General features: G+C 36.7%; 4 protein-coding genes across 9 annotated transcripts; 1 reads left to right on the top strand and 3 right to left on the bottom strand.

The window, feature by feature from the left end:
- The first annotated feature begins 221 nt into the window (after positions 1-221).
- Positions 222-8339, top strand: LOC113340919. Of its 5 annotated transcripts, none has more exons than XM_026585968.1 (22): positions 222-820; positions 1310-1359; positions 2788-2965; positions 3090-3146; positions 3423-3489; positions 4195-4266; positions 4362-4585; positions 4836-5048; positions 5226-5282; positions 5534-5590; positions 5687-5743; positions 5838-5894; positions 5979-6035; positions 6129-6185; positions 6297-6353; positions 6438-6536; positions 6940-7136; positions 7227-7388; positions 7469-7576; positions 7650-7713; positions 7804-7899; positions 7989-8339. In XM_026585968.1, exons 1-22 carry the CDS (start codon positions 428-430, stop codon positions 8070-8072), a joined length of 2463 nt encoding a protein of 820 aa, XP_026441753.1. In that variant the 5' UTR covers positions 222-427; the 3' UTR covers positions 8073-8339. The 5 variants fall into 5 exon arrangements, with proteins under 5 accessions (XP_026441753.1, XP_026441752.1, XP_026441754.1 ...); XM_026585967.1 differs by having other exon boundaries at positions 2785-2965; XM_026585969.1 differs by lacking the exon at positions 5687-5743 and having other exon boundaries at positions 2785-2965.
- Positions 8340-8639: 300 nt separating this feature from the next.
- LOC113340812 lies at positions 8640-10197 on the bottom strand. Its single transcript, XM_026585880.1, has 3 exons — positions 10076-10197; positions 9468-9971; positions 8640-9383 (listed from the first exon to the last, which is right to left on the bottom strand). The coding sequence occupies exons 1-3, from the start codon at positions 10143-10145 to the stop codon at positions 8743-8745; spliced, it is 1215 nt and encodes a 404-aa protein (XP_026441665.1). The 5' UTR covers positions 10146-10197; the 3' UTR covers positions 8640-8742.
- A 262-nt stretch (positions 10198-10459) lies between these two features.
- Positions 10460-14250, bottom strand: LOC113340804. 2 transcript variants are annotated; one of them, XM_026585873.1, is made up of 5 exons: positions 13992-14250; positions 13114-13209; positions 11921-12985; positions 11303-11824; positions 10460-11212 (listed from the first exon to the last, which is right to left on the bottom strand). In XM_026585873.1, the coding sequence occupies exons 3-5, from the start codon at positions 11991-11993 to the stop codon at positions 11163-11165; spliced, it is 645 nt and encodes a 214-aa protein (XP_026441658.1). In that variant the 5' UTR covers positions 11994-12985; positions 13114-13209; positions 13992-14250; the 3' UTR covers positions 10460-11162. The 2 variants fall into 2 exon arrangements, with proteins under 2 accessions (XP_026441658.1, XP_026441659.1); XM_026585874.1 differs by having other exon boundaries at positions 11921-12753.
- LOC113340949 lies at positions 10585-11144 on the bottom strand. The gene is made up of 2 exons (XM_026585997.1): positions 11138-11144; positions 10585-11033 (listed from the first exon to the last, which is right to left on the bottom strand). Exons 1-2 carry the CDS (start codon positions 11142-11144, stop codon positions 10585-10587), a joined length of 456 nt encoding a protein of 151 aa, XP_026441782.1.
- Positions 14251-24068: the final 9818 nt, after the last annotated feature.

Here is a 24068-nt window from a genome sequence, read left to right as displayed (position 1 = left end):
TTGTTGGGGTGATATAAACTAGAAGGGTAATATAGACTGTTTATATTAAATAGGGTTTTTGTGAACAATTTGTTTTGTTGGAGTTTTTATATATGGATAATGACACCTTTGGGGTTATAACTCGCGTACGGTTGACGAAAATGTCCACACACACCCCAAGGCTTGACGGATTCATTTTTTTTGTCTTTCTTTTTCTTTGAAAACACCCATAAAACTGTCCTCCTAACCTTACCCCCAAAACTTAAAAATTTCCCTTCCCAGTTCCCACCATTAATATTAAAATCCGTTGAATATTTTCTTGATCGATAACCTCAGAGCAAAAATCTTCACGTTTTCCGATATTGAGCATTGTGAAGAAGAAAACAAGAAAAATTAGGGTTTCCAATTTTCTTTGAAGGCAAATTAGGGTTTTCAATTGAGTGGAAGGATGAGAGAGTTGCGTCAAGGAGTTCGAAGAGGTCGTTCAGCAACAAAAGCAGCAATTGAAGAAGTACAGAGAAGTCTAGCTGATCAAGGTAGTGCATCGGTGGTTCGAAGAACAAGGTCGTCGATTAAGAATAACAAACAAAAACCAGAAGTAGAGCAGCCACAACACGATGGTCATAAATCAGTTCAATTTACACTGCGGATGGTGTTGGATGAAGAAAAAGATCCTGGGCTAGAAACTAGGTGTTTTGATGAAATTCGTGAGAATGTCGTTGAGATGGAGGATTATCTTGATGCTGAAGAAAATATGGAAACAGGCAATGCTCCTGCAGCTGAAGCACTGGAGGAGGAGGAGGAGGAGGAGGAAGCAAATAGGACTCCTACTCCCTATGAGGTTAGTTAGGGTTTGGGTTTTCTTTTCAGAAATTCATTTTCTTAATCACGGTTTTGTTGAATTTCACATTCCTCTCAAAAGAGTACATAGAAGTTAGTTAGGCAAAGAAACCACAGAAATATATCTCAACAGTAGGTTTGGATTTTCAATTGTAGTTCTCTTGGGTCAGAATGTTCAAAGGTGTAAATAAATTGGGGTGAGTAGATGAATGTAGTCCAAACTCCAAACCACATTACACGCCTAAATGAAAGTGTGATACTAGTTTTATTGGATATGTCTTCTTATTAGGGGTTTCATCTAGTTAGCATTTTTGTTTCTTGTTATTAATTGATTCATCATTTATTAGGAACCCACCCTTCTTCGCACCCAGCTTGAACTTCATGCACGGTCGGCTGTTGCTCAAATTGTGAGATGTTGTTTGATTTCTTTAGAATGATTTCCTTTTTACCTGATTATCTTTTGTTTATTTCTTGTCTTTTGTTTAAGTAGGCTCTTACTGCCAAGAAGCCATATTTGGAGAAGGGACTGCGGAGGCAAACGTACATTCCTTGACTTAATACTCTTTGCTTGTATCTATCTGTTGTGATCTATTTCTGGAGGAATGCTTTGATGTTCTTACTCAGTGGTTTTTGTTATTTATCAAAATAATCATGTATGGTTTGCTTAAAATCATGTACTAGCCTTTTAGTGAGTTAGCTTAGGAAAGTGACCATTTTTGCATCTATAATTTCCGACATTTCAAAAAAGAAAAAGGAAGAACAGAGCTTTGTATGAAATTCTTACAAACATGATAATGTGTGGAATGATTAACAAAGGGTTCTTAGAATACACAGTAGATAATGTTACTATCGAGTAAAAGACAAGGATAAATTATGTTATAGTTTGAGCAATATCTACCATCCCTGTAAAGGTCAAATGGTTTACATTCATTCTTCGTAGATGATCGAGGTTTAAGCATGTTTAGTGCTGGATACTTGCATTGTAATCATCAATCTGATGGTTATTGTAGTTATAGTATAATGTGGTTCTTAATTTAGCTATAAATCGTGCAAAAAAATGTATTGTGTTTTTTTATTGTGCAGATTATTCTTTTGGTGTTTATAATTCTTGCATCCTGAGGGACACAATAGAATTAAGAAAGTAAGAGAAATCGTAAGAAGTGGATTTTTTTCTTCATTTTTATAAGTTCATTACCTAGTTGGACCCATAAGATACTTAAGATGAACTGGGGCATGCTGATGATTAATTTTGTTTTACCTAGAGATGATAAATTAGTAATGTCTGTCTTCGGTAGTTGACGATCTTTAATGGACACACACTGGATCAAGTTAAGGAAGATACTCAAACTTGTGAATATCTATTACAATATAAATGTATTTAGTGCCTTAAAGTTTAAGTTTAGGCTAGATGGCATGGATATCTTCTATGAACATCTGATATTCTTCTCGGGGGTCTATGCTAAACTATACTAGTCAAGATAATGGAGGTGTACAAAGTAATAGATTCATTACTGCTTTCTCTAAAGAAGTTAGATCCATTTACACCAGCAAAATTTATGTTTTTTTTTTCGCTTTGGTGGATAAGCATCCAGCTAAGTAGGTTTGGGGTTTTTGATCTCCTACACTGCTATCTAAGAAGCGACACATTTTTCTATGTAAAGAGGTGCTCCAATTGCAAATTTATTTATTTCATATTTGCATTATTTGAATATGCCCACTCTCATGTCTCAGAAATTTCATGAATCGCATGTATGGCCCAATTTTATAATGATTTTATTGGTGTCGATGCATCATAACGGCAGACATATGCTTTGACCTTCTTGTCTGTATTTATAGATGTTCATAAAACATTCCAGCCTCCTTTCATTTTTCGTGTGCATCTTTTTTCTTAAAAGTTCACTATATTCTATCTGAGTACTTACTTTAAAAGATCTCTTACTGTGTTATCTATTTTTTCCGCCCTAGAAGACTGCTTCACGAATCATCAAGAAGCTATGAGATGGATGGCGAAACACGGGAAGGATCTGTTCCTCTTGCTGCTCCAGAGTGTGAAGTTACAGACCACAACTGTGAGATGTACGATCACAAACACAAAGGATCAGTTCCTATTGATATTCCAGAATGTGAAACTGCGAAGGATGTTGTGGTAATCTGATGGTTAAACCTTTTAAAAAAGACAAAAAAAATCATGTTTTTTATGTTAAAACTTCAATGAAAGTCAGTATCCTCTATTTTTCTAAAAAAATCTGATGATATCTGCTGGTTTGCAGGTTGATAGCAACAACAGTAAACAGAAGAAGAAAGATAAGGTGGCTCCTACTTCCAAGGTAAGCTGGTTATTACCCAACGTCCATGGGTAGTCGTACCTTGTTTCCAGTGTTTTTGTACTCGGTTCAATAATCTCCATGGAGTATCATATTTTGTAGACGATCAAAAAGTATCATTTTTTTTTTGTTTAAAATTGCTCTCTCTCTCTCTCTCTCTCTCAGCACACAGGTTAATAATTATATTATACTTACAAAAAAGAAGAAGAATAAAAAAATAAAAAAATAATAATTATATTACTGAATGCACTCCTAAACAGGTTATTTCCATTTTCGCAGGAGGCACCTGTGGGTATAGCAGAGGATGAGATGCATAGGACAACAAGATTATTAGGCAAAAGAAAAGGTAAGCATCTGTATTCACTTGTGCTATCTCTTTAGAGATAAGCTAAAAGAAACATGTCTTTGTAGAGTGGTATATTGTGATTCGTTCTTTTAGACCAGAGCATTGTCAATTTTGAACCCCACATATATATGTCCCTCTATCTACGATGAGTAATGTACAACTCCTACATATGTGGTTTATTTTGGAAACATAAAGGTTTATGTGCTTCCCGAATCAGCGATCCCCATTCTTATCAGAGTATGGTTCGAATTCTTTTGCTTACAGTGTTCGTTATGTTATTTCTCACGAGCCAGTGTTCGGATATATTGGCATTTGACCTTGATGAGACTTATTACTTAGCAGTTACAGGCACCATGACTTCTTGAACACTTTATTGCTATCAACAATGTGCTCTTTTGAGTCTTTTCATCAAAGATCAACAAGAATGTAAACAAGGGCCTACTTGAGCCTATACGTGAATGTGGTTATTGTAGGGTACATAAATCAATTTCCCATTCTATCCGCACGATGTGATCTTTTCAACAAAGACCAACAAGAATGTAAAAAGGGCCTTTCTTGAGCCTATGCCAACCTTATACGTGAATGTGGTGATTGTAGGGCACAATAATCAATTTCTCATTCTATCTGCATATAGCTCGTGAGATTAATTACTTGTGTACTGACCATTCTGTTGTGCTTACTTCCTGATCCTATGATTCCTATCAGCCTCGGGAACCATCGTCGCCGAGCAACCCAACATGGAAGATCACCTTATAGAAGCACCTGAAGAATTTGAATGTAAGTTATTAATCGGCTTACACATTACAATTTAGTGATTTACCTAGTTTGTGATGGAAACATCGATGTGCTGACATTGGCTTTAAGGACTCCAGTAAGAGGCGCTGAAAAGCTTGTAAGTCAACGCACCTTCTTTCAGAAGCCTAAACGTCTAGGTCTAGCCCTTAAAATTGCTGATAAATTGCAAGAGCAACGAATGCTGATGGAGAACAAGCGGCAAGAAGAGAGAATGTCCTGCTTACGAGTGGAAGATCAACTCTTGAATCCTCAGAACAAGGTCTCACGGCTAGAGGAGACTCTGGCCAACATCATGCAAAGCGTAAGATTCTTTTTTCTTAGTTCTTACATAATATGCTTGAATCTTTTAGTAGTTGTCCTCACTATCCCTTCAAGGCTTCAGGAAATGTCAATGTCTTGTAGGGAAATCACGTCATCAGCTTCTGATGAAGTCTCCCATAATCCTTAGCAGCGATATATATCCATTTTTTGCACTTTGTGGCATTCTACACATTATAGAATCATTCAAGTTTACTCACTAAAAGTTTGTAAGTCAACCCATCTTCTTTCAGAAGCCTAAACGTCAAGCCCTTAAAATTGCTGATAAATTGCATGAGCAACGTCAATCCCTTAAAATTGCTGATAAATTGCATGAGCAACAAAAGCTGATTGAGAACAAGTGGCAAGAAGAGAGATTGTCCCGTTTACGAATGGAAGATCAACTCTTGAATACTCAGAACACGGTCTCACGGTTAGAGCATATGCTGGCCAACTTCATGCAAAACGTAAGATTCTTTCTTCTTAATTCTTATACAATATGTTTCATGCAAGTTCTAGTTTTACACTTGTGCTTATTTACAATGTGTTTTGTAGTTCTTTTCTATGTTCTCCATACTTGTCAAAATTTGATATTGTTCCTATCATTATTAACAATCTTTTGCGTGAATGTCCTTACTCTGCAGGGGAAGGCACCAACATCGATTTCTAACAAACACCCCTTAAAAAACTGTGAAAACTCGGTATGTAATTATGCAGTTTGTGATGATATCTCTTGTATCATTAAAAAGGGATTTTACCTCTTTAGTGTATTTTATTTTATATAAATAGTACAAGTATGAATCAGTCGGTTCTCGGTCAATGCCGTGGAAAAATAAGAAGTTATAGTTAGTAAATTGACATGATTTCTCTTTTGTCAAGTGCATAATCTTCACTTTTCTATATAATCTCTTTTCTTTTTGACTTTCTGCAATGGCCAAACCATGTTTTGTAGAGAAAGGATCTTGCCTCGGTGTCCACCATGCTCCCCACTAACAATAACAAAGATTTGGTATGTGAAGTCCAGTACCTTCACTTTTCTGTGTAATTTCTCTTCTGCCAAGTGTGTAATCTTCAATTTTCTATGTAAAATATCCATGTTTTATAGGGGGTTGAGCCCGCATCAACATCAACTCTGGTCCCAGTATACAACAATGGGAATTTGGTGTGTCAAGTGCATAATATTCTCTTTCCTCTTTGATTATCTCTTTTCTCTTTTTGTTCTTAACTTTCCATTCTCGCCAAACCTTGTTGTACAGGGAAAAAGGGTTACATCGGCTTCCAATAGAGTCCCCACAAACAACATAGAATACTCGGTATGTGAAATACATAATCCTCTCTCTCTCTCTCTCTCTCTCTCTCTCTCAAAGTAACCTTTCTTACCAAACCATGTTGTACAGGGGAAAGGACCTGCATTGACTTCCTCTAGGGTTCCCATAAGCAACAAGGAAAAATTGGTATGTAAAGTATATAATCTTCACTTCTTTGTAAAATCATCTGTTTCTTAAATTTCTGTTCTTAACTCCCTGTTTGCCGAACATGATGTATAGGGGAAAGGGCCTGCATCGACTTCTACCAGGGTCCACCTAAAGAACAATGAAAATTTGGCATGTCTTTGTGCTATTTTCTGGCCGTTCCATTGAGAAAATAGTTTATGCTTGGTTTTTTGTCGGCAGTCCTTTTCTTTCTGACTCTACACCAATGTTCATGCTGTGTAGGGAAACTCTCCCGCGTCATCTTCTGATAGAGCCAATTCAAACAACTACGAACCTTCGGTATGTTCTGTGCACTACGTAAAATCCTATGTCTAGTCAAAATAGTGCTTTTACCTTTCTCCTCTATCCTTTCTGTATTTATAGACATCAGGCAGATCTCAGTCTATGATTTGGAGAAATGATGAGGAAAACTTACCTGTTGTTCAAGTAAATCCATCAAGGCATGTCGCTAGATCTGTGAAGGTAAGTCAAAGAATATAAATAGTTTCATTAAGTTGAAGGTTGCTTCAAATTCGAACACTTCAAGTGATACATTTCACCATTCTCAGGTTCGTTGACTATGTTCAGCGATTCCACTCCTTGAACGCTATGTATATGTATGTAGCCAATGTAAGATATCACCAATGTCTTTCACAACTTCTTTAGGGCATTCACAGGCTACACCGTAAGTGGTCATAAATATTGGAATATGTACTTCAGTTTCTATACCATTGATGGTTTTCTTGCCTACGAATTTCTATGTGACAATCCGTGTGAATAGGCTCACAGGAAGTGACCTAATGTGTGCATCAGTGGGAATTAGTTTCTTTTTTGATCAAAAACTCCATCTGGCATGAATAACAGGTTTTATTATCTTCTCTGTTAGGATTCGAATGTCTCACCCTTCCAGAGGTTCTATAATAGCGCGTCTCAAAGATTGACCGGCAGCATTCCTTTCATATCAGTACCAGTAGATGCCGTGGTCTTTGGTACAGAAATGGAACTTTATCTTGAACTGGATGATGTTAGATATATGTGCCATATGGAAGATTCGTCTGAGAATTGCGTCGTGGCATACATTAAGTGAGAAAATCCTTATCTTAAATGAATTTATAAAGCTATTTATTAATGCTCTTTTATTGTAACAGACTCGTTTGTTTTTAATCTTTCTAGGAACCTCTACGATATATTAGTGGAGAGAGGGATACAACACAAATATGGATTTATAAACCCGGCATCAGTAAAAGCTGCAAAAGATGCTGATTTGTCAAAAATAATAACTTCAAGGTTGATGAATACAAATTGCGAATGGGTTTTCATTCCCGTCAATCCAGAGTAAGTTCGAAATATTCAGTTATTTACACTTACTGAATGTGATGAGATGTACAATCTAATTATCACCTCTTTAATTGTAGGGGGGCACATTGGCTTCTTGTCGCAATAAATATGGTGGCTATGAGTTGCTATTGGCTGGACCCATCGGGGCTCCCAGCTCGATTCAACATCAAACCCTTCGTCACTTTGTAAGTATATCAGGTTTTACCAATTTGTATGTTCACTGCTGCTTGTTACTAACTGTATTTTTCATCTTAAAAGTGGTCTGAAAGGCTTGCAAAAAGATGGAGTGAAGAGGTCATCACCAATTTGGTATAATGTCAAGGTAATCGAGTTAACATCTGTATAAATCCTCAGTGTTTAGTTGGTGTTCACATATTCAACGTATTTGATACTGTTCCCCTGTGATTTGCAGTGTCCAAAACAGAAACATAGCATGGAATCTGGGTTTTACATAATGATGTTTATGAGGGAGATAATTGATGAGCCAAACATGTTTACAAAGACTGAGGTGAGAACCTTTAGCTTCATTTTGCTATTTATTTTTTCAGGTATTTTAGTCTGTGTTGGCCTTCCTAACTGACTTTTAAAATTTTGCAGCCTTTCTCTAAATCTACGTATGAGCAGGATGAAATCGATGAAGTGAGACTTGAGTGGATTCAAACAGTAGATGCGTATCTTTAGTTACAAAGTCAGGGTTTTGAAGATCTGCAGTTCAGATTGTCTTCAATTAGAGAAAAAGAAAAAATTGTTCATTTTCTTTGTCCACCAATGTCAGAACTCGCTGAATAAAACCACATTTGAGAGCTAAACTTGATTTTGCTGTCACATTAGTGCAGATATTGAACTCTAGAACTGGGTGAACAAAACCACATTTAAGAGCTAAACTTGATTTGCTCTCACATTAGTGCAGAGATATTGAACTCATACCCATGGAATTTGAGAAGCTGACTCCATGATTCAGCCATGCAGTAAAAATGTAACTTCAGCAGGCAAGTCTTTTTTCTTTTCTTTTCTTTTCTTTTCTTTTCTTTTCTTTTCTGAGAGCTTATTCTTAACAGAAGACTCTTTTATTGGAGGCAACTCAGTTGGCTGGTGTGGATTCAATTTTCCAATGGTGCAGTATAGGTGTTAATCCTATATAACAATTTTCTTGACAGAGAACACAATTTTCCCGGGAACATTGTAAGCCATACACCATTAGCCAGCCAGCCAACTCATCCGGGCAACAAATTATGCCAAAAAACTACAGATAGGAACATAGAAAAGTTTTATTCAGCAGAGACGATCTCATAAAAATCAAAGAACGAACAAACTGTAAAACACAAACGTCACTCCATTTCTGCAACAATATCTATCCAGTAATCTGTGCAAGAGTTACAAGAAACCCAATACCAACAAACAGAATACTTATTTGCAATTTCAAGCCATATGAAACAAGTTCTATAGTAACGTTATCAATAACAGGACCACAGAAAACTTGATCTTTAGTTTTAGTTGTTCTGGAACTTCGAATACTGATATGAGTGACACTCGATTCTGCTTTGATTATCCATGAAAAACTCCTCCCATTACCCCTTCGGTTTCTCCCCATTACGAAATCATGGACTATTGATCCTGCTTGAACACCCCCTTCGAATTTACCAATGCATGCATCATTATTTTCAGAAACGAAAACTTCCAAATTATACTCGGAACCTTTTTTTAGTGTAACTGTTGTTTGTACTCCACTTGATTTCCCTGAAACAAGCTCTATTGCAGCAACTCCTTCTGGAACTTCATAGTTTTTGTTTGTAGTTATGTATTTCACAGTTCCCAATATTGCCCATTGGTTTAATGTCGATTTAGCCGGATTTGATTCTGCGCTCATAAGAACGCCACCATAGGAATTGTTGGAAAACGCTGGCCCGACTTCAAACCCGCCATTTAGCACCAGTTTTTTCTTTAGCTTGGTGATTTCTTTCCCATTTTCATATCCGAACCAGAAGTCAGTGTCTGTGTCCAAGATAGATATACAACATTAGAAACATAACAAGAAATGACAAACAAGAAAATCAATGAAGTTTGTTCTGCACATACCATAACTTATAGGATTCGGAATTAGCTCGAAAATGAATGAATCCAAAACCACACCACATTTAGTGGTGTTGGTACTTTGATTTTCAATAGTCAGATTAATCAACTCTTTATTCCCATGAACACCCAAATAACAGGCATGAGTCTGCCAACTACTTGAATTCCCAAATTTCTTGTCGAATGAGACAACAACTGATCTATTTGGTACATAAATGGTAACACTAGTAGGACTAGTACAATTTGGTTGAGCTGGTTTAAAATTAAATGTAAGTAAATAATCATAATTCTGATCAAATTCTTTGACTGCTTTAAATGTTTGATTAATCTTTCCATCTTGTCCTAAATAAATTGCATTCCCTCCCTGACTTGGAGAAGTTACATACTGTACAGTGCCTTGATATGACCATCCTGGCAGGGTATTGATTGTTGAATTCAGTGGTATAAATTGGTTTGTTAAGTTTTTTCGTATGTTTGTTGGTGGTGTTTCAAAGTCAAGGTTTTGAAGATCTGCGGTTCAGTTTGTCATTCAATAAGAAAAATTGTTAGTTTTTGGAACTTGTAAATTTTGGAGAAGAATTAATGAGAGAAACAGAAGTTTTCATCTTCATTACCTGCAAATGCACTTGCTATTAAGAGCTGAAGGAGTAGTAGTCCTGCAGCTTCTGCTTGCCATATCCCCATTAATCTTTGTCTGAAAGAGAGAGTGTAGTTACTTGTAAGGAGGCAAATGGTTGACTTTGAATACAGCAACTCAGTAAGTTGACATTATGGAAGGAAGTTCCCACCCTACCCCTTCTCCAAAATGTAGGAAAATGGCAAGTCCTAGACTGCGAATAAATGGGTTCTGATGGCGGGAGGCGGCGGAAATTCTTAACAATACTAGTAAATGGGCAGTATCTGACTTGAAGCTCGAACACTAAAACCACCATTTGATCCCAGTAGTAGCATTTACATAAAAAGTTTCTGTTTGCAGTAGATGGAACAGCTAGGGAAGCTAGAACAAAACTACAAATAGTAACATATAAAAAAACTGTAATTGGTAGATACAATCTCATAAAAAATGTTATCAAAGAAACACAAACGAAATCAAACATCACTCTTTTGCAACAATAATCTAAATCTACGCAAGAGTTACAAGAAACCCAATACCAAGCAGAACGCTTAGTTGCAATTTCAAGCCATATGAAATAACAAGATCTAGAGTAACTTTATCAATAACAGGACCACAGAAAACCTGATCCTTAGTTTTGGTTGTTGCAAAACTTCGAATACTAATAGGAGTGACACTCGAATCTGCTTTGATCATCCATGTAAAACCGATCCCCGTTCCCCTTCCATTTCTTTCTATTGTGAAATTCTGAACTGTGGATCCTGCTTGCACACCCACTTCGAATTTACCTACACATGCATCATTATTTTCAGAAATGGAAACTTGCATGTTGTATTCGGAACCTTTGTTTAGTGCAACTGTTGTTTCTACCCCACTTGATTTCCCTGAAACGAGTTCGATTGCACCAACTCCTTCTGGAACTTCATAGTTTTTGTTTGTAGTTATGTATTTCACTGTTCCTAATATTGTCCATCGGTTTAATGGTGATAGAGCTGAATTTGATTCTGCGTCAATTAAAACGCCACCGAAGGAGTTGTTGGAAAATGCTGGCCCGACTTCGAACCCGCCATTTTGTGGCAGTTCTTTTATTACTTTGCTGACTGATCGCCCGTTTTCGTATCCAACCAGAAGTTAGTGTCTGTATCCAAATTAGATATACATTAGAAACATAACATAATGCTGAAAATGAGAATTTAAGGAAAATCAAGGAAGCTTACTCTGTACATACCATAGCTTATAGGATTCGGAATAAGCTTGAAAATGAAGGAATCCAAAATCACACCACATTTAGTGGTGTTAGTACTTTGATCAGTTGAATGATTTTCAATAGTGAGATTAATCAACTCTTTAACCCCATGAACACCCAAATAACAGGCATGAGTCTGCCAACTACTTGAATTCCCAAATTTCTTGTCAAATGAGACAACAACTGATCTATTCAGAAGAGAGATGGTAACACTAGTAGGATTAGTACAATTTGGTTGAGCTGGTTTAAGACTAAACGTAAGTAAATAATCATAAGTTTGATTATGTTCTTCGATCGCATTAAATGTTTGGTTAATCATTCCATTTTGGCCTAAATATATTGCATTCCCTTCCCGACTTGAAGAAATCACATACTGAACAGTGCCTTGATATGACCATCCTGATAGGGTATTGATTGTTGAATTCAACGGTATAAATGGGCTAGTTGAGTTTTTTGGTATGTTTGTTGGTGGTGTTTCAAAGTCTGGGTTTTGAAGATATGCAGCTGTAAGAGAATAAGATTGTTAATTTCTGGAAACTTATAACTTTAGTGAGAAGAATTAACGAGAGATTCAGAAATATAAGTTTTTGTTTTCGTTACCTGTTGCAAATGCATTTGATATGAAGAGTTGAAGAAGAAGTAGTCCTGCAGCTCCTGCTTGCCATATCCTCATTAATTTCGTCTGAGAGAAAGAGGGGTCTATTTCTGTACTTCTGTTGTACTTGGGTCTGTCTGTACTTGTAAGGAGGCAAATGGATGACTTTGAACATAGTAAGTTGACATTGAGAAAGCACTATGGTACCTCATCTCCATATTTTGGAAGATGGTCAACCATAGCTTGGCAGATTTTTTTGCTAAGCTACTCTGTATAGATGACTTCGCTTGCCTGGCTGAAAGTCTCCTCCAGTTTTAGAGGAAGACTTATCTTATTACAGCTCATCTAAGTTTAAGCTAATCCCATTCTTGCAAGGAAGCTTCTTTATCAAGCATAAAAATAATAGGATTCTTAAAAATATTTTTAAAATTATTCTGACATTCAAAAGTCAAAGACAGAAACATGCAGTAGATTGATACTTTAACACCATGTGCCTGATGTCCACAATCAAGGAAATTTGACAAATTTGGCAGTGAAACTTTTACTCAGGTGCAGTTTAACAATGTGCCTGGTGTCAGACTCAGTTTACAACTAAGCCTGGCATCAAGCGCAGTTTTATTCTGTGACTGGTGATGGGACACATTTTACTAACACCCGTTTAAGGCTAATGACCCTGCACACCAGATGAACTTACACACTACCTACAATTCTGTTTGGCAAAATTCAATCCAATGTGCTAATGTGCCAACACTCAGTAGGATTATGCCAGACTTTCAAATCTTCTTTAATGAGACATCTGCTTCAAATCCATGAGATTATCCGCCCATGTGGTAGCAATCTAACTTACAAGAACAGCCAAACAAAAGTCTACGTTTTAGGACACGAAAGATCATCTGAAACCCTATCAAATATAGACCACACAAATTAAACGCTGATCGATATTGCTGTTATGACTCCAAGCATCCGTCTCAAAACAATACAGTAACACTAGCTAGTCAGACTGTAAGAATTTAAATTGAAGATTTTAAATCCGCATTTTTTCCTTTACAAATGACATGAATGGACAATACCTGTGATATTTAGCAAAAGGCACGCCCTAGTCAATATATACACTTAATGCCCGCGCAGACAAAAATGGGTAAAACTAAAAAAGAAGAAGGTAGAGCTCGAATTATATAGAGTTAACTCCTAATATTACCTGTACCTTACTGGTCCAGCAGAAGCATAAAGTAAGCCGTACCAGGCAAACAAACCAGAAGAACCCACGAAAGCATGGACCCTTACAAAAGCATCACTGTGTACAACTGATTGAAGCTTAGTATTTGGTGACAATATAGAGGAAACAAAAGGAAAGCAGACGCTCATATCATATGCCTTGCGAATACAATGAGAAAACTGTTACAATTGTTATACGCCTTAAAAAAAACTAGAGTATTGACATTAAAAATATATATTACAAGTTATGTATCTCAACAACGCACAGGGCAACATCAACTTCCCTAGATTTAAACGTAACTTTAAAGCAAGGAACATCCTAAGTGATAGGTGAAAACAAGAAGAACATGGTGGTGGTGACATATCAAAAAGACTAGTAACTATGTTTCTCCATTCCATGGTTCCCAATGTAATGACCATGCAAAGATACTCCCTGTTGGCTTTTGAAGCATAAACACTTACAACCTTGTATACTTGAGACCATGAATCAAAACCAAAACCATGACACATGAAGACCAACCCCCCTTCAGTAGGATGTAGATAGGAGAGGACAAGTGAATCACCCCTATTCGGGTTTACGACATTTATAGAACCCCGAGTATCATTAGATTGACTGATTTGTTTCATACAAGTTAAACCATTGCAATAACCTACTAGTTCACTTGTAATTTCGATATCTAGAGCTGACACTAATCTAATATCCACCTTTTCTTGTCCTAATAATCTGAAAAAGTAAGTCTTTTCTAAGCTGCCCCTTCTCGATATATTAAGCAGATTAAAGACTAGAAATTCTTGATTTTTGTTTTGAATATAGTGAATCACAAAAAATCTTGAATCATTAAGGATTGAACTGTACCATACCTTACTGACGCAACAGCAAACTGCTAGAGTCCGGACTGGTAATATCATCAGAACATTCTCGATCATCAATTCATCAGGAAGATGATAACAACTACTTGCTCCTCTAATTTCCATCCCGTTCTGATCAATTTTATGCAAAATTGCTGTTTTTCTTCCAGTAATGCATGTACTGAAGAAATTCAAAAATGGGGGGTGAGGCATGATGCTGGGTGTTTCCTTAATTCTCACAAATTACTCCTCTTCTTCTTCTTCTTTGATCAATTTTTTTCTTTTTCAATTGCTCCTATTTCTTTATCAAGCTGTTTTCTTCTTCTCCATTTCCCCAAAGATGGGTCTTTCTATGATGTTTTTTTCTTTCTTTCTACGATGTTTGGTTGCTCAGCATCGTAGAGAACCAGCTGAAATCTAAAATCAATTTGCCTGGGGTTTGATATGCTTGTTAGAGAGATTGTTTTCGTATTTAGCCCTCTAGGGCTGGGAGGAGGCGCTGGGAGCCTTAAGGCTAGTCTAGGCCTGCTCTTGCTTTATTTTTTTCTCTGCTTTTGTTTTAGTAATTTTAAACATCTTTTCAAAAGAAAATTTGAGAAAAGCAAAACTGATAAAAAAAACAAAAATATTAGTGGGAATGTTATATATGTCCCTAGTATCCATGGGCTTTGCACGAACACCCTTCAGGGGCAATTTTACAACGGGCGTAATATCCCCCAAGATGTTGATATCCGATTTTAACCTCAAGTTTACTTAACCTTCCACTTTTTCTTCTTCTCTCAGGAACCAGTCGAGACGCCAGTCTCCATTGATGTTACCAGTACCACCAACATCTCTATCGCCACCACCACAACCAACACCACTAGCGCCTCCATCACCATTACAACAAACATCACTACCGTTTCTACTCCTCCTAATCAATCGGGTTAGATCGATTTTCAGTTGATTCAACTGAAAAAACTTAAATTCGGTGATAAACCAGTGAGAAATTAATCTCCAAAATCTAATATCGAGCATCAGAAACATTATATCCATTTTGATTTCAACTGATTTGTGTATGAAGTTCCAGAACTTGAACGTACTTGGTTCCGATTCCCTTTTCGAACCCTAATTTTGGATTTCATTCTTCTTTAAATCGATAATAGATTTGAGTAATTGATTATTTTGACTCATAGAAAAATAATTTAAGGGGTTTATTACATTTTTTTATGATTTTGATTCAATAATTTTTAACAAAATTAGTTTTAATCTCTGATCATTTATATATGATCGTGTTTCAAGTGTTTAGTGGTAATGATTTAGTTAATTTTTTGTTTACTGGTGTTGTAATGGTGGTAGTAGATGTTGTTGTTATGGTGGTGATGGTGGAAGGTGTAGTTGCAACAATGGCAGTGGTGGTGGTTGTTGCAACACAAGTGTTGGTGCTTGTCCTGATGGTGGTGGTGGATGTTGTTTGTAGTGGAGGTGATGGTGGTTAATTTTTTTTTTTTGTAGTAGTGAGGGTGTGGTGTTGGTGATAACATCATTGATGTTGTTAGTGTAAGAGCAACAATAAAGTGGTAGTTGAGATGGTGGCAGATGCAAAATGTTTAATTGGTACGAGATACAATTGTTTGTTGTTGGCTATGGTGGTGGTATTGTATGATAATGTTACTGTTTTGTATTCTTGAATCCAGGATAATCAGGATTCAAGAATACCAATTGTTTGTTGTTGGCTACGTTGCTGCTTTATTGGATTACCAGATCCCAGGTAAGTATGGCATCTGAATTTTTCATTCATGTATACCATTAATGTATAGATTAAAAAAAAAAAAAAAAAACCACAATTAGATGCAGATAAACAAATAATGTTTCGAGAAAAATAAATAGGTGTAGTACTACTGGTAGTGTGAGAATGAGAGTACATGTTTGTGTGCATACTGTAGTTTGGAAGAGGGGGATGTTGGTTTTGTCATGAGAAGAACTACATGTGCAGTTTGATGTCAGTTGCCATTCTGTCATTTGTACACTTGTACCAAATTGTTTTACTAGTTCAACTCCCTCATCACCATTTTCTTTATACAAAGAGAGATAGAGACGCAAAGGGGTTGAAGAAAGAGGAAGATAATTCTGTGTGTTTAAAGATGATATCTCCTCTTTCCATTAATTAATGTTTCTTGCTCAAATGAGTGTTCCAACTGCGAGATACGTACATTTAAGTAAGTAATGTTAACTTGGATGTCATTTTTATACTTTTCTTTTTTTTGTTAGAATTTATAAAATAATGGTGTAGTTATCAGCTTAGATGGACAAATATTTTGGTAGTCATCACAGTACTTACCATGTATATGGATATGATGTTGTAGTTAATTACCCAGTTTGAGCGGGTCAATTTTTATTAAATATTAGTGTTGTTTGCGCAGGGATTCTACTATAATGTTTTTTTATGGTGATCTTGGGTTGAGTGAGGATCATTTTAAAATTGCCAGCGAGCACCATTGAAAGTTGTTGTTGTATGTTATTCTCTGTGTTCAAAGATGACTCTAGATTTTGGGGACAATTTGAGAAAGTTGCTTTCACTTTTGGAGGCAACCTGATCTAGTTGATTACGTATGTGAAAGCAACTTGAGGTACTTGAGCTAGTTTATTCCATATTCGTAGGCAACTTGGTTATGTTTTTGGGTCCATTCATGCATCCGAAATTATATTATGCATATATCTTAGAGTAGTTGCGACGAATCTGTGGTGCAATGGCAACACAGGGTTGCGTTGAGTTGCTGTTATAGCCGGTTACACTGGTGGAGATTATGTGAATGTATAGGATTATTGAGTTTCCAATTTGCTTTGTTTGCAGAAATTATGGTGGTAGTGGATGTTGCAGTGGAGGTGGTTTGTTGTGTTAGCAGTAATGATGATGGTAGTGGATATTGCAGTCGTGGTGAGGGTAGTTGCGGGAGACAATATGGACATGTGTTGGATGTGCTCAAAATACTAGGTATGTATGTGTTACAGACCATGAACATCTATGTAGTTTGATAACATAGCATATGGGTTGTATGTTTGTTATTTTAGGGTCAACTGAATGACATTCTGTTAGGCTTGTTAAATGATGGATCAAGCTCCATTTGATTAACAATAGTTTAGAAGGTTATTATTGGGGCGTCACACTCCAATAGAGGGGTTTCACTTGGATTCTTAGTGTCCAAAAAATTGGTTATGGGATATCCTAACACAAATATAAAATGTCTAGATTACCCTTTAACTAAAATAAAAACTTAAAAACCTAATCTTTTCTATTCTAATTCAAGAAAAAAACTGCTCCTCTTCTCATCTTACTTCTCTTACTCTCCTCCACAGTAACTTAACCTTCAATTCAACTTCATGGTGTATGTTAGGTAATAATCGAACAAATCCATCTTTGTTTACTCGTTTTTATGCTTAAAATAAGTTATATTGAATGAAATCGAAGTAAAATTAAGGTTTCAGTTACGTTTCTTCTCGTGTTACGGCTAGGTTCGATATTAGTTTCTAAACGTAAAATTTGATTATGAAAAACTTACGGTTAGGTTTAGTTGAATTCAAACCGTAAAACTACACTTACGGTTGGGTTTTAAGAGCCACAAACCAAACCGTAGGTAGAATTCCCAGCCGTAAGTTTTTTTTTCCAACCGTAAGAACAAAATTTAAATCACAGGAACATTTACGGTTGGAACATAAAAAATCAAACCCAGTCGTAAACTGAGTTACGGTTTGGAATTGTGCAAACCCAACCGTATATAACTTTGTCCCAAAATTCACCAAGTATATAACAAAATTCATTAATTTAATTATTATCTAAATTAAATTAAATTAAAATTAACTAAGTAAGGTTTGTTTGGTCATTACAAAATTATTTGAGATAAGGGGTTTTTTATATTACTTATGGGTGACCCGTTTTTGTTCTATTAGGTGTCGCCCCTCTAATGGAATGTGACGCCCCGATAATAGGCTTCATAGTTTAACTTTACCTAGTTTGCTCCTTTTCATTCTTTCATTTTTGCTGGCAACTTGGGTCTGTTCCAGATTTGGAGGAAACTTGAGAAAGTTGCTTTCACTTTTGGAGGAAACTTGAGCCAGTTGATTCCATATTTTGAGGAAACTTGAGCTAGTTGATTCCATAATCCAAGGAAATTTGAGCTAGTTGGCCCCTTTTTTCATTAAGAAGCGAGTGAAATTATCTTTATACATACATCTTAGAATAGTTACGATGAATCTGTGGTGCAATGGTAGCACGACTGACATGGTGTCTGAAGTGTGTGTTCGACTCACGCCAGGTTCACTCATTAATTTGTATATGTTTTTATTATTTTTGGAGACAACTTTGGCTAGTTGCTTTGATTATATTTTTGTGTCACTGAAAAAGTTTAACTCGAGTCAAACTCGAGTCGACTTGATAAATAATGTTTTCAATTCAGATTCATTATGTTTATGATCTGGAGTTGTGTAGCTGACTAGCTACCTCAAGTTTTGTAGTTTTTTTTTTGCCTACTTATTTCGTTGATTGTGAGTTTATAATTTCGCTTGTAACTATTGAGTTTTTTTCAGGTTAAAATGGTTGTTGCAGAGATTACTGTTAACACAAGCTCCTTTGAAGAATGATCAGAAACGCTATGTTGTCGAATGCTTTTTCAAAGGAAAATGATTTCCTTTTGAATCAACTTATGCTCGTTTACATTACCGGAGATAACTTCTGCTAGTTCTTCTGCTACCGGATACAACTTCTGCTAGTTGCTTCGAGATTGACATATCACAGGTTCTTATGTTCCAGATTTCGGGAACAACTTCACCAAGTTGTTTCCAATACTGGAGACAACTGGTTCTAGTTGCTTCCATCTCTGGGGACAACTTCAATAAAATTGCCTCTAACTATAAAAAAGATCCCTAACACAAATTAGAGGAAAAAGGAAATCAACTAGTAAAGAAAACGCAGATGATCCAAACACTCCTAATACAAAATAATTTGATGATTATTTAAAGAAATACAATGTCTCAGTTTCATAAACAGTCAACCTAGGTACATATTTCCAATCACTAATGAATGTAATTTCTCCACGCAAGTTTGTTTCAGATCAGGTTCTACACTTCTTGCACAAATGATCCTTGGAGAAGAGATACCTTCAAGTGTGAATAATCTGAAGCCTGAAATAAATTTTACAGTGACTTAATAAACTAATGTCAAAAACGACTTGATAACTAATTGCACCAGTAACTTGTCGAGAAGTGCATGTTATAGACTGATAATTAAGAATAAAGTACAACAACCAATACCATCATGTAGTTGAATCACTGCCCTGATATCATATGGTTGTGATTTCGATAATCAGGTCCTTCACAAGAAGGCGACATGAAGACCACTAAGACTGAAGTATATGACACGAACATATTTCTTGTTATGAACAAGATAAATATACTTTCCAAGACAAAAATTTAAGAAAGCTTATGCATTACCTTTAACTTAGGCGCCTGCAATAAAAAAGTCCCCCATTACATATAATATCTTATTTTGAACTCTATATAATGTGCATGAAGCAATCTTTTGTGACTCAATGTCAATTGGAATTATATGATTGCTCCTGAAATAACAACAATGAAACTATAAATAGGTAAAAGAGTTCCACACAAAGTATATATTGATCGTTGTCATATGCGTCAAAAATAATTCACTTTCTCACTCAACTAGATATAAATATAGTACGTGATAAGAAAGAATTCGTTCCCACAGAGAGGCTTTTGTTGTTATCAAATTTTCAGATTCATAAGTAACCAAAGGGGGGGATTTTTGTTTTATCTAAATAAACAAAGCAATAAAAGTAATCAAAAGCAATAAAATAATTTGAATAATCAATAAGGAGAAGATATTGTTCAGGGATAGTATCATTCACAAACATGTATTTTCATCAATGACTAGAATTTAAATTTTAATCTCTCATTTACTAAAATTCCTAGGATATCTTGATCGCAAGAGTATCCCGTTTATTTCCCGATTTTATCACAAATAACATTAAAAGATGCTAATGTGAAATCTACCTAGAAAGCAACCTAAAGTGTAAAAGCACAATTAAGTTTAACTCCCTAAGAGCAATAAGTTTTATGAAATAAGACTAATCAAAGCAAACAAACGTGTAAAAGCACTAATTCGTTTTAACAAATGTTATGATTCATATGTGACTAGTAGGATATATCACTACAAGCACTACTCACACTATGCTACTTAGAATCAGGGATAAACAACTATTTCGTATTGAAAACCCTAATCTAGTAATAGAGATGAAAACTAAATCGGATTGATTCCGGACTCAACCAAACTAGCATCCAAATCATGCAACAATATTAACAATGAAACATAAACAATAAAATTGAGACAAAACTAATTCATTGAATCAAATAACATGCTTGAGAAATCAACTTTATCCCATAACCAATAATTGAGTTTAGTTACTAATAATAATGGAGTTCATCATAATCATAATCAATAATAAATTAATAAGATGAAAAATAAACGAAAAGCAAACCCTAGTTGTATAGCCGCTCTCCAAAGTTCCAAGTAGAAAATAATACGTTCTAAAAGAAAGTCGAAAACTTTTCTTTTTTGTAGCTCTTCTTAGGTCAAGTCTTCAAAAGCCCATCACCAAGAAGTCCACCAATCCCATGTGTATGAAGAACCCATGTAAAAATCTTGCCAAAAGTGGTCGTCGGAAAACTGGTGAAAGTGTCGGAAGTTGACCGGAAAAGAGCTCAGGTGACCGGCAAAGTCAAACCGGTCACCGCCCAACGAGTCAACGAGTCAACCCGGTCAAAACCACTGAGTCAGGGTCTAGTCGACCGAGTTAACTCAGTGTCTGAACTAGATTGAGTCAGTTAGCTAAACAGATGAGTCAGGTCTGGCTCAATCTGACTCACTTTGGCCTACGCCATTTTGCACAAACCTGAGCTGTTGCAAGCCATAATGTGGTGCACCATGATGGTGCTTCACAACCTTCTATACTGCTTCCTTGGCCTGTTCTTCTTGGCTGTAACTCCATTACCTCATTATCATAGCATCACTGCACTTACAGCCTCAACAACTATGCATGCGACTTCTTCCCTGTTTACCTAACATTCATCTATGCCACCATATTAATTCCAGCACAAAGCTCGACTGCAATCTTCTCTGCATTTATGTCTTCTACCAGCACTCCATATTAATCCCCAGTGCCTTCACTTCAGCTGCCATTCCTTTCTTGTTCTTGACTGCGATCTTCTTCTCATAGCTTCAGCTGCAACTCCACCAGTCCATCTCCACAATAGCAGTAAGACAACACCACCAGAGACCCATTTCCTCCACCTGATTGCATTTTTTCAGCCTTAGAATCAGGGATAAACAACTATTTCGTATTGAAAACCCTAATCTAGCAATAGAGATGAAGACTAAATCGGATTGATTTCGGACTCAACCAAACTAGCATCCAAATCATGCAACAATATTAACAATGAAACATAAACAATAAAGTTGAGACAAAACTAATTCATTGAATCAAATAACATATTTGAGAAATCAACTTTATCCCATAACCAATAATTGAGTTTAGTTACTCATAATAATAGAGTTCATCATAATCATAATCAATAATAAATTAAGAAGATGAAAAATAAACGAAAAGCAAACCCTAGTTGTATAGCCGCTCTCCAAAGTTCCAAGTAGAAAATAATACGTTCTAAAAGAAAGTAGAAAACTTTTCTTTTTTGTAGCTCTTCTTAGGTCAAGTCTTCAAAAGCCCATCACCAAGAAGTCCACCAAGCCCATGTGTGTGAAGAACTCATGTAAAAATCTTTCCAAAAGTGGTCGCCGGGAAACTAGTGAAAGTGCCGGAAGTTGACCGGAAAGTCACCGGTAAACAGCTCAGGTGACCGGCAAAGTCAAACTGGTCACAGGCCACTGAGTCAGGGTCTAGTCGGCCGAGTTAACTCAGTGTCTGAACTAGATTGAGTCAGTTAGCTAAACAGATGAGTCAGGTCTGGCTCAAATTGACTCACTTTGGCCTACGCCATTTTGCACAAACCTGAGCTGTTGCAAGCCATAATGTGGTGCACCATGATGGTGCTTCACAACCTTCTACACTGCTTCCTTGGCCTGTTCTTCTTGGCTGTAACTCCATTACCTCATTATCATAGCATCACTGCACTTACAACCTCAACAACTATGCATGCGGCTTCTTCCCTGTTTACCTAACATTCATCTATGCCACCATATTAATTCCAGCACAAAGCTCGACTGCAATCTTCTCTGCATTTATGTCTTCTACCAGCACTCCATATTAATCCCCAGTGCCTTCACTTCAGCTGCCATTCCTTTCTTGTTCTTGACTGCGATCTTCTTCTCATAGCTTCAGCTGCAACTCCACCAGTCCATCTCCACAATAGCAGTAAGACAACACCACCAGAGACCCATTTCCTCCACCTGATTGCAGTTTTTCAGCCACACATCCATAATCTCCTTCAATTTCAGTACCATCATGGAAACTCACTGCACAAACACCAACAAATCCCATTTTGTCTTCTCAGCTGCACCACTTGTTACACAACTGCACATTGAGCTCAAACCTGTCCTAGACATACATCTAACACTTCAGATCAAACCTTCATGGCAATCATCACAATCTCTCAGTAGCAACACCAAAATCAAGTCAATACTGCATCCATTAGTTCTAGTGCAACCACCACTATCTCTGTGGCTTCATCTGCAACCATTCAAACATCTCAGAGCCAACTCCACTCTCAGCAATTACAACTGCCACTGCAATTACAGAAACTACCATGAGCATAACCTGTTGATTCCAATTTTATTTCTGCAATTGCTCCTGCAACCTGACTACACTACCACCTGCAATGAGCTCAGTCTCCATAAACCTCAGCTGCACCTGTACCTAGCCACCTCAGATTCAAACACAACACAACCATGGCAGCAGTACCACCAACAGCATCTCATTTGAGCCTCCATTAACTTCGACAAAACCCCTGTAATCTCTGGCAGAACCCATGACCTGCAATGTCTCAACTGCAACAACTCCACAGTTAAAACTGCAACTGCATCCAAGCTCTCCTGTAACTTCAGCAACACATTCGGTAATTTGCTCAAAACCCATTCACTGAAACTTGTTCTTCGCTACCAGCTTGCATCAGAAACTCAACAGCATCACAACCACCTCAACCTGCAGTTCCAGCTTAATTATACAACCCATATCTCCATATGCAGCATCAATTTCATACAGATTCAAGACCTAATTTGAGGTACCACCTCTCTAAACTTTCCCATCAGAAGACTAATCAAAACCCATTTGAATCTCGACTTTAATCTTCACTCTCATCGGCAGTACACAACAGCAATTCATCATTTGAATCTCCCCTGTAATTTCTGCAACAACTGCCACATTTAACTCATATCTTCTTCTCTGATTTGAAACCCTAACTCTGAATCAATCGAGCACAGCTCAGGAACAGCCAAACCCTAACTTCCTTTCAATCTGATTTCTTCTAATGGATGCAGTTGATTTCTTGCTCAGACTCCATGTCTAATCAATTCACCAAAACCCATTAATCCATGGCAGCAACATATCAAGCCCTTGAAATCGAATCGATCTCAAACAACATCAGAAATAATTTCCCTGTCAATTTGACTTACATCAAACCCCAATTCTTTCTTATGATTTTGTCCTCATCATTTCTTTGAAGTCTTCTCTTGATTTCACTTGTTCTCTCTAAATTTCTCCCTTTCATTGAACGAAGCTGCCATCACTTCTCGGTTTCAGACATAGGGTGAGGAGTGAATATCTAATGATAAGAAGAAATAATGATAAGAAAAAATGTGTGCTCTCTGATTTTTAGGTTAAGTGTAGGAACAAAAACTGCTATTTGCACCCCAGTTTAGTGGTTAAGGGGTAACCATCTCACACATCACAGTTCATTCTCCACCTCTTCCTTGCGCAAGCTAGTCTGCTCTAAACATAACTCGCCTGTGAATTAATCTTTTTGCCCTTTTACGCTCCAAATGTATGATTTCTCCTTCTTTTGCTCCAAAAGACTCCTTTGCACCTA

The sequence above is a fragment of the Papaver somniferum genome, unplaced genomic scaffold (genome assembly GCF_003573695.1).
Source record: "Papaver somniferum cultivar HN1 unplaced genomic scaffold, ASM357369v1 unplaced-scaffold_24, whole genome shotgun sequence".
NCBI lineage: Eukaryota > Viridiplantae > Streptophyta > Magnoliopsida > Ranunculales > Papaveraceae > Papaver > Papaver somniferum.
This window is presented reverse-complemented; position numbering and strand designations above follow the sequence as displayed.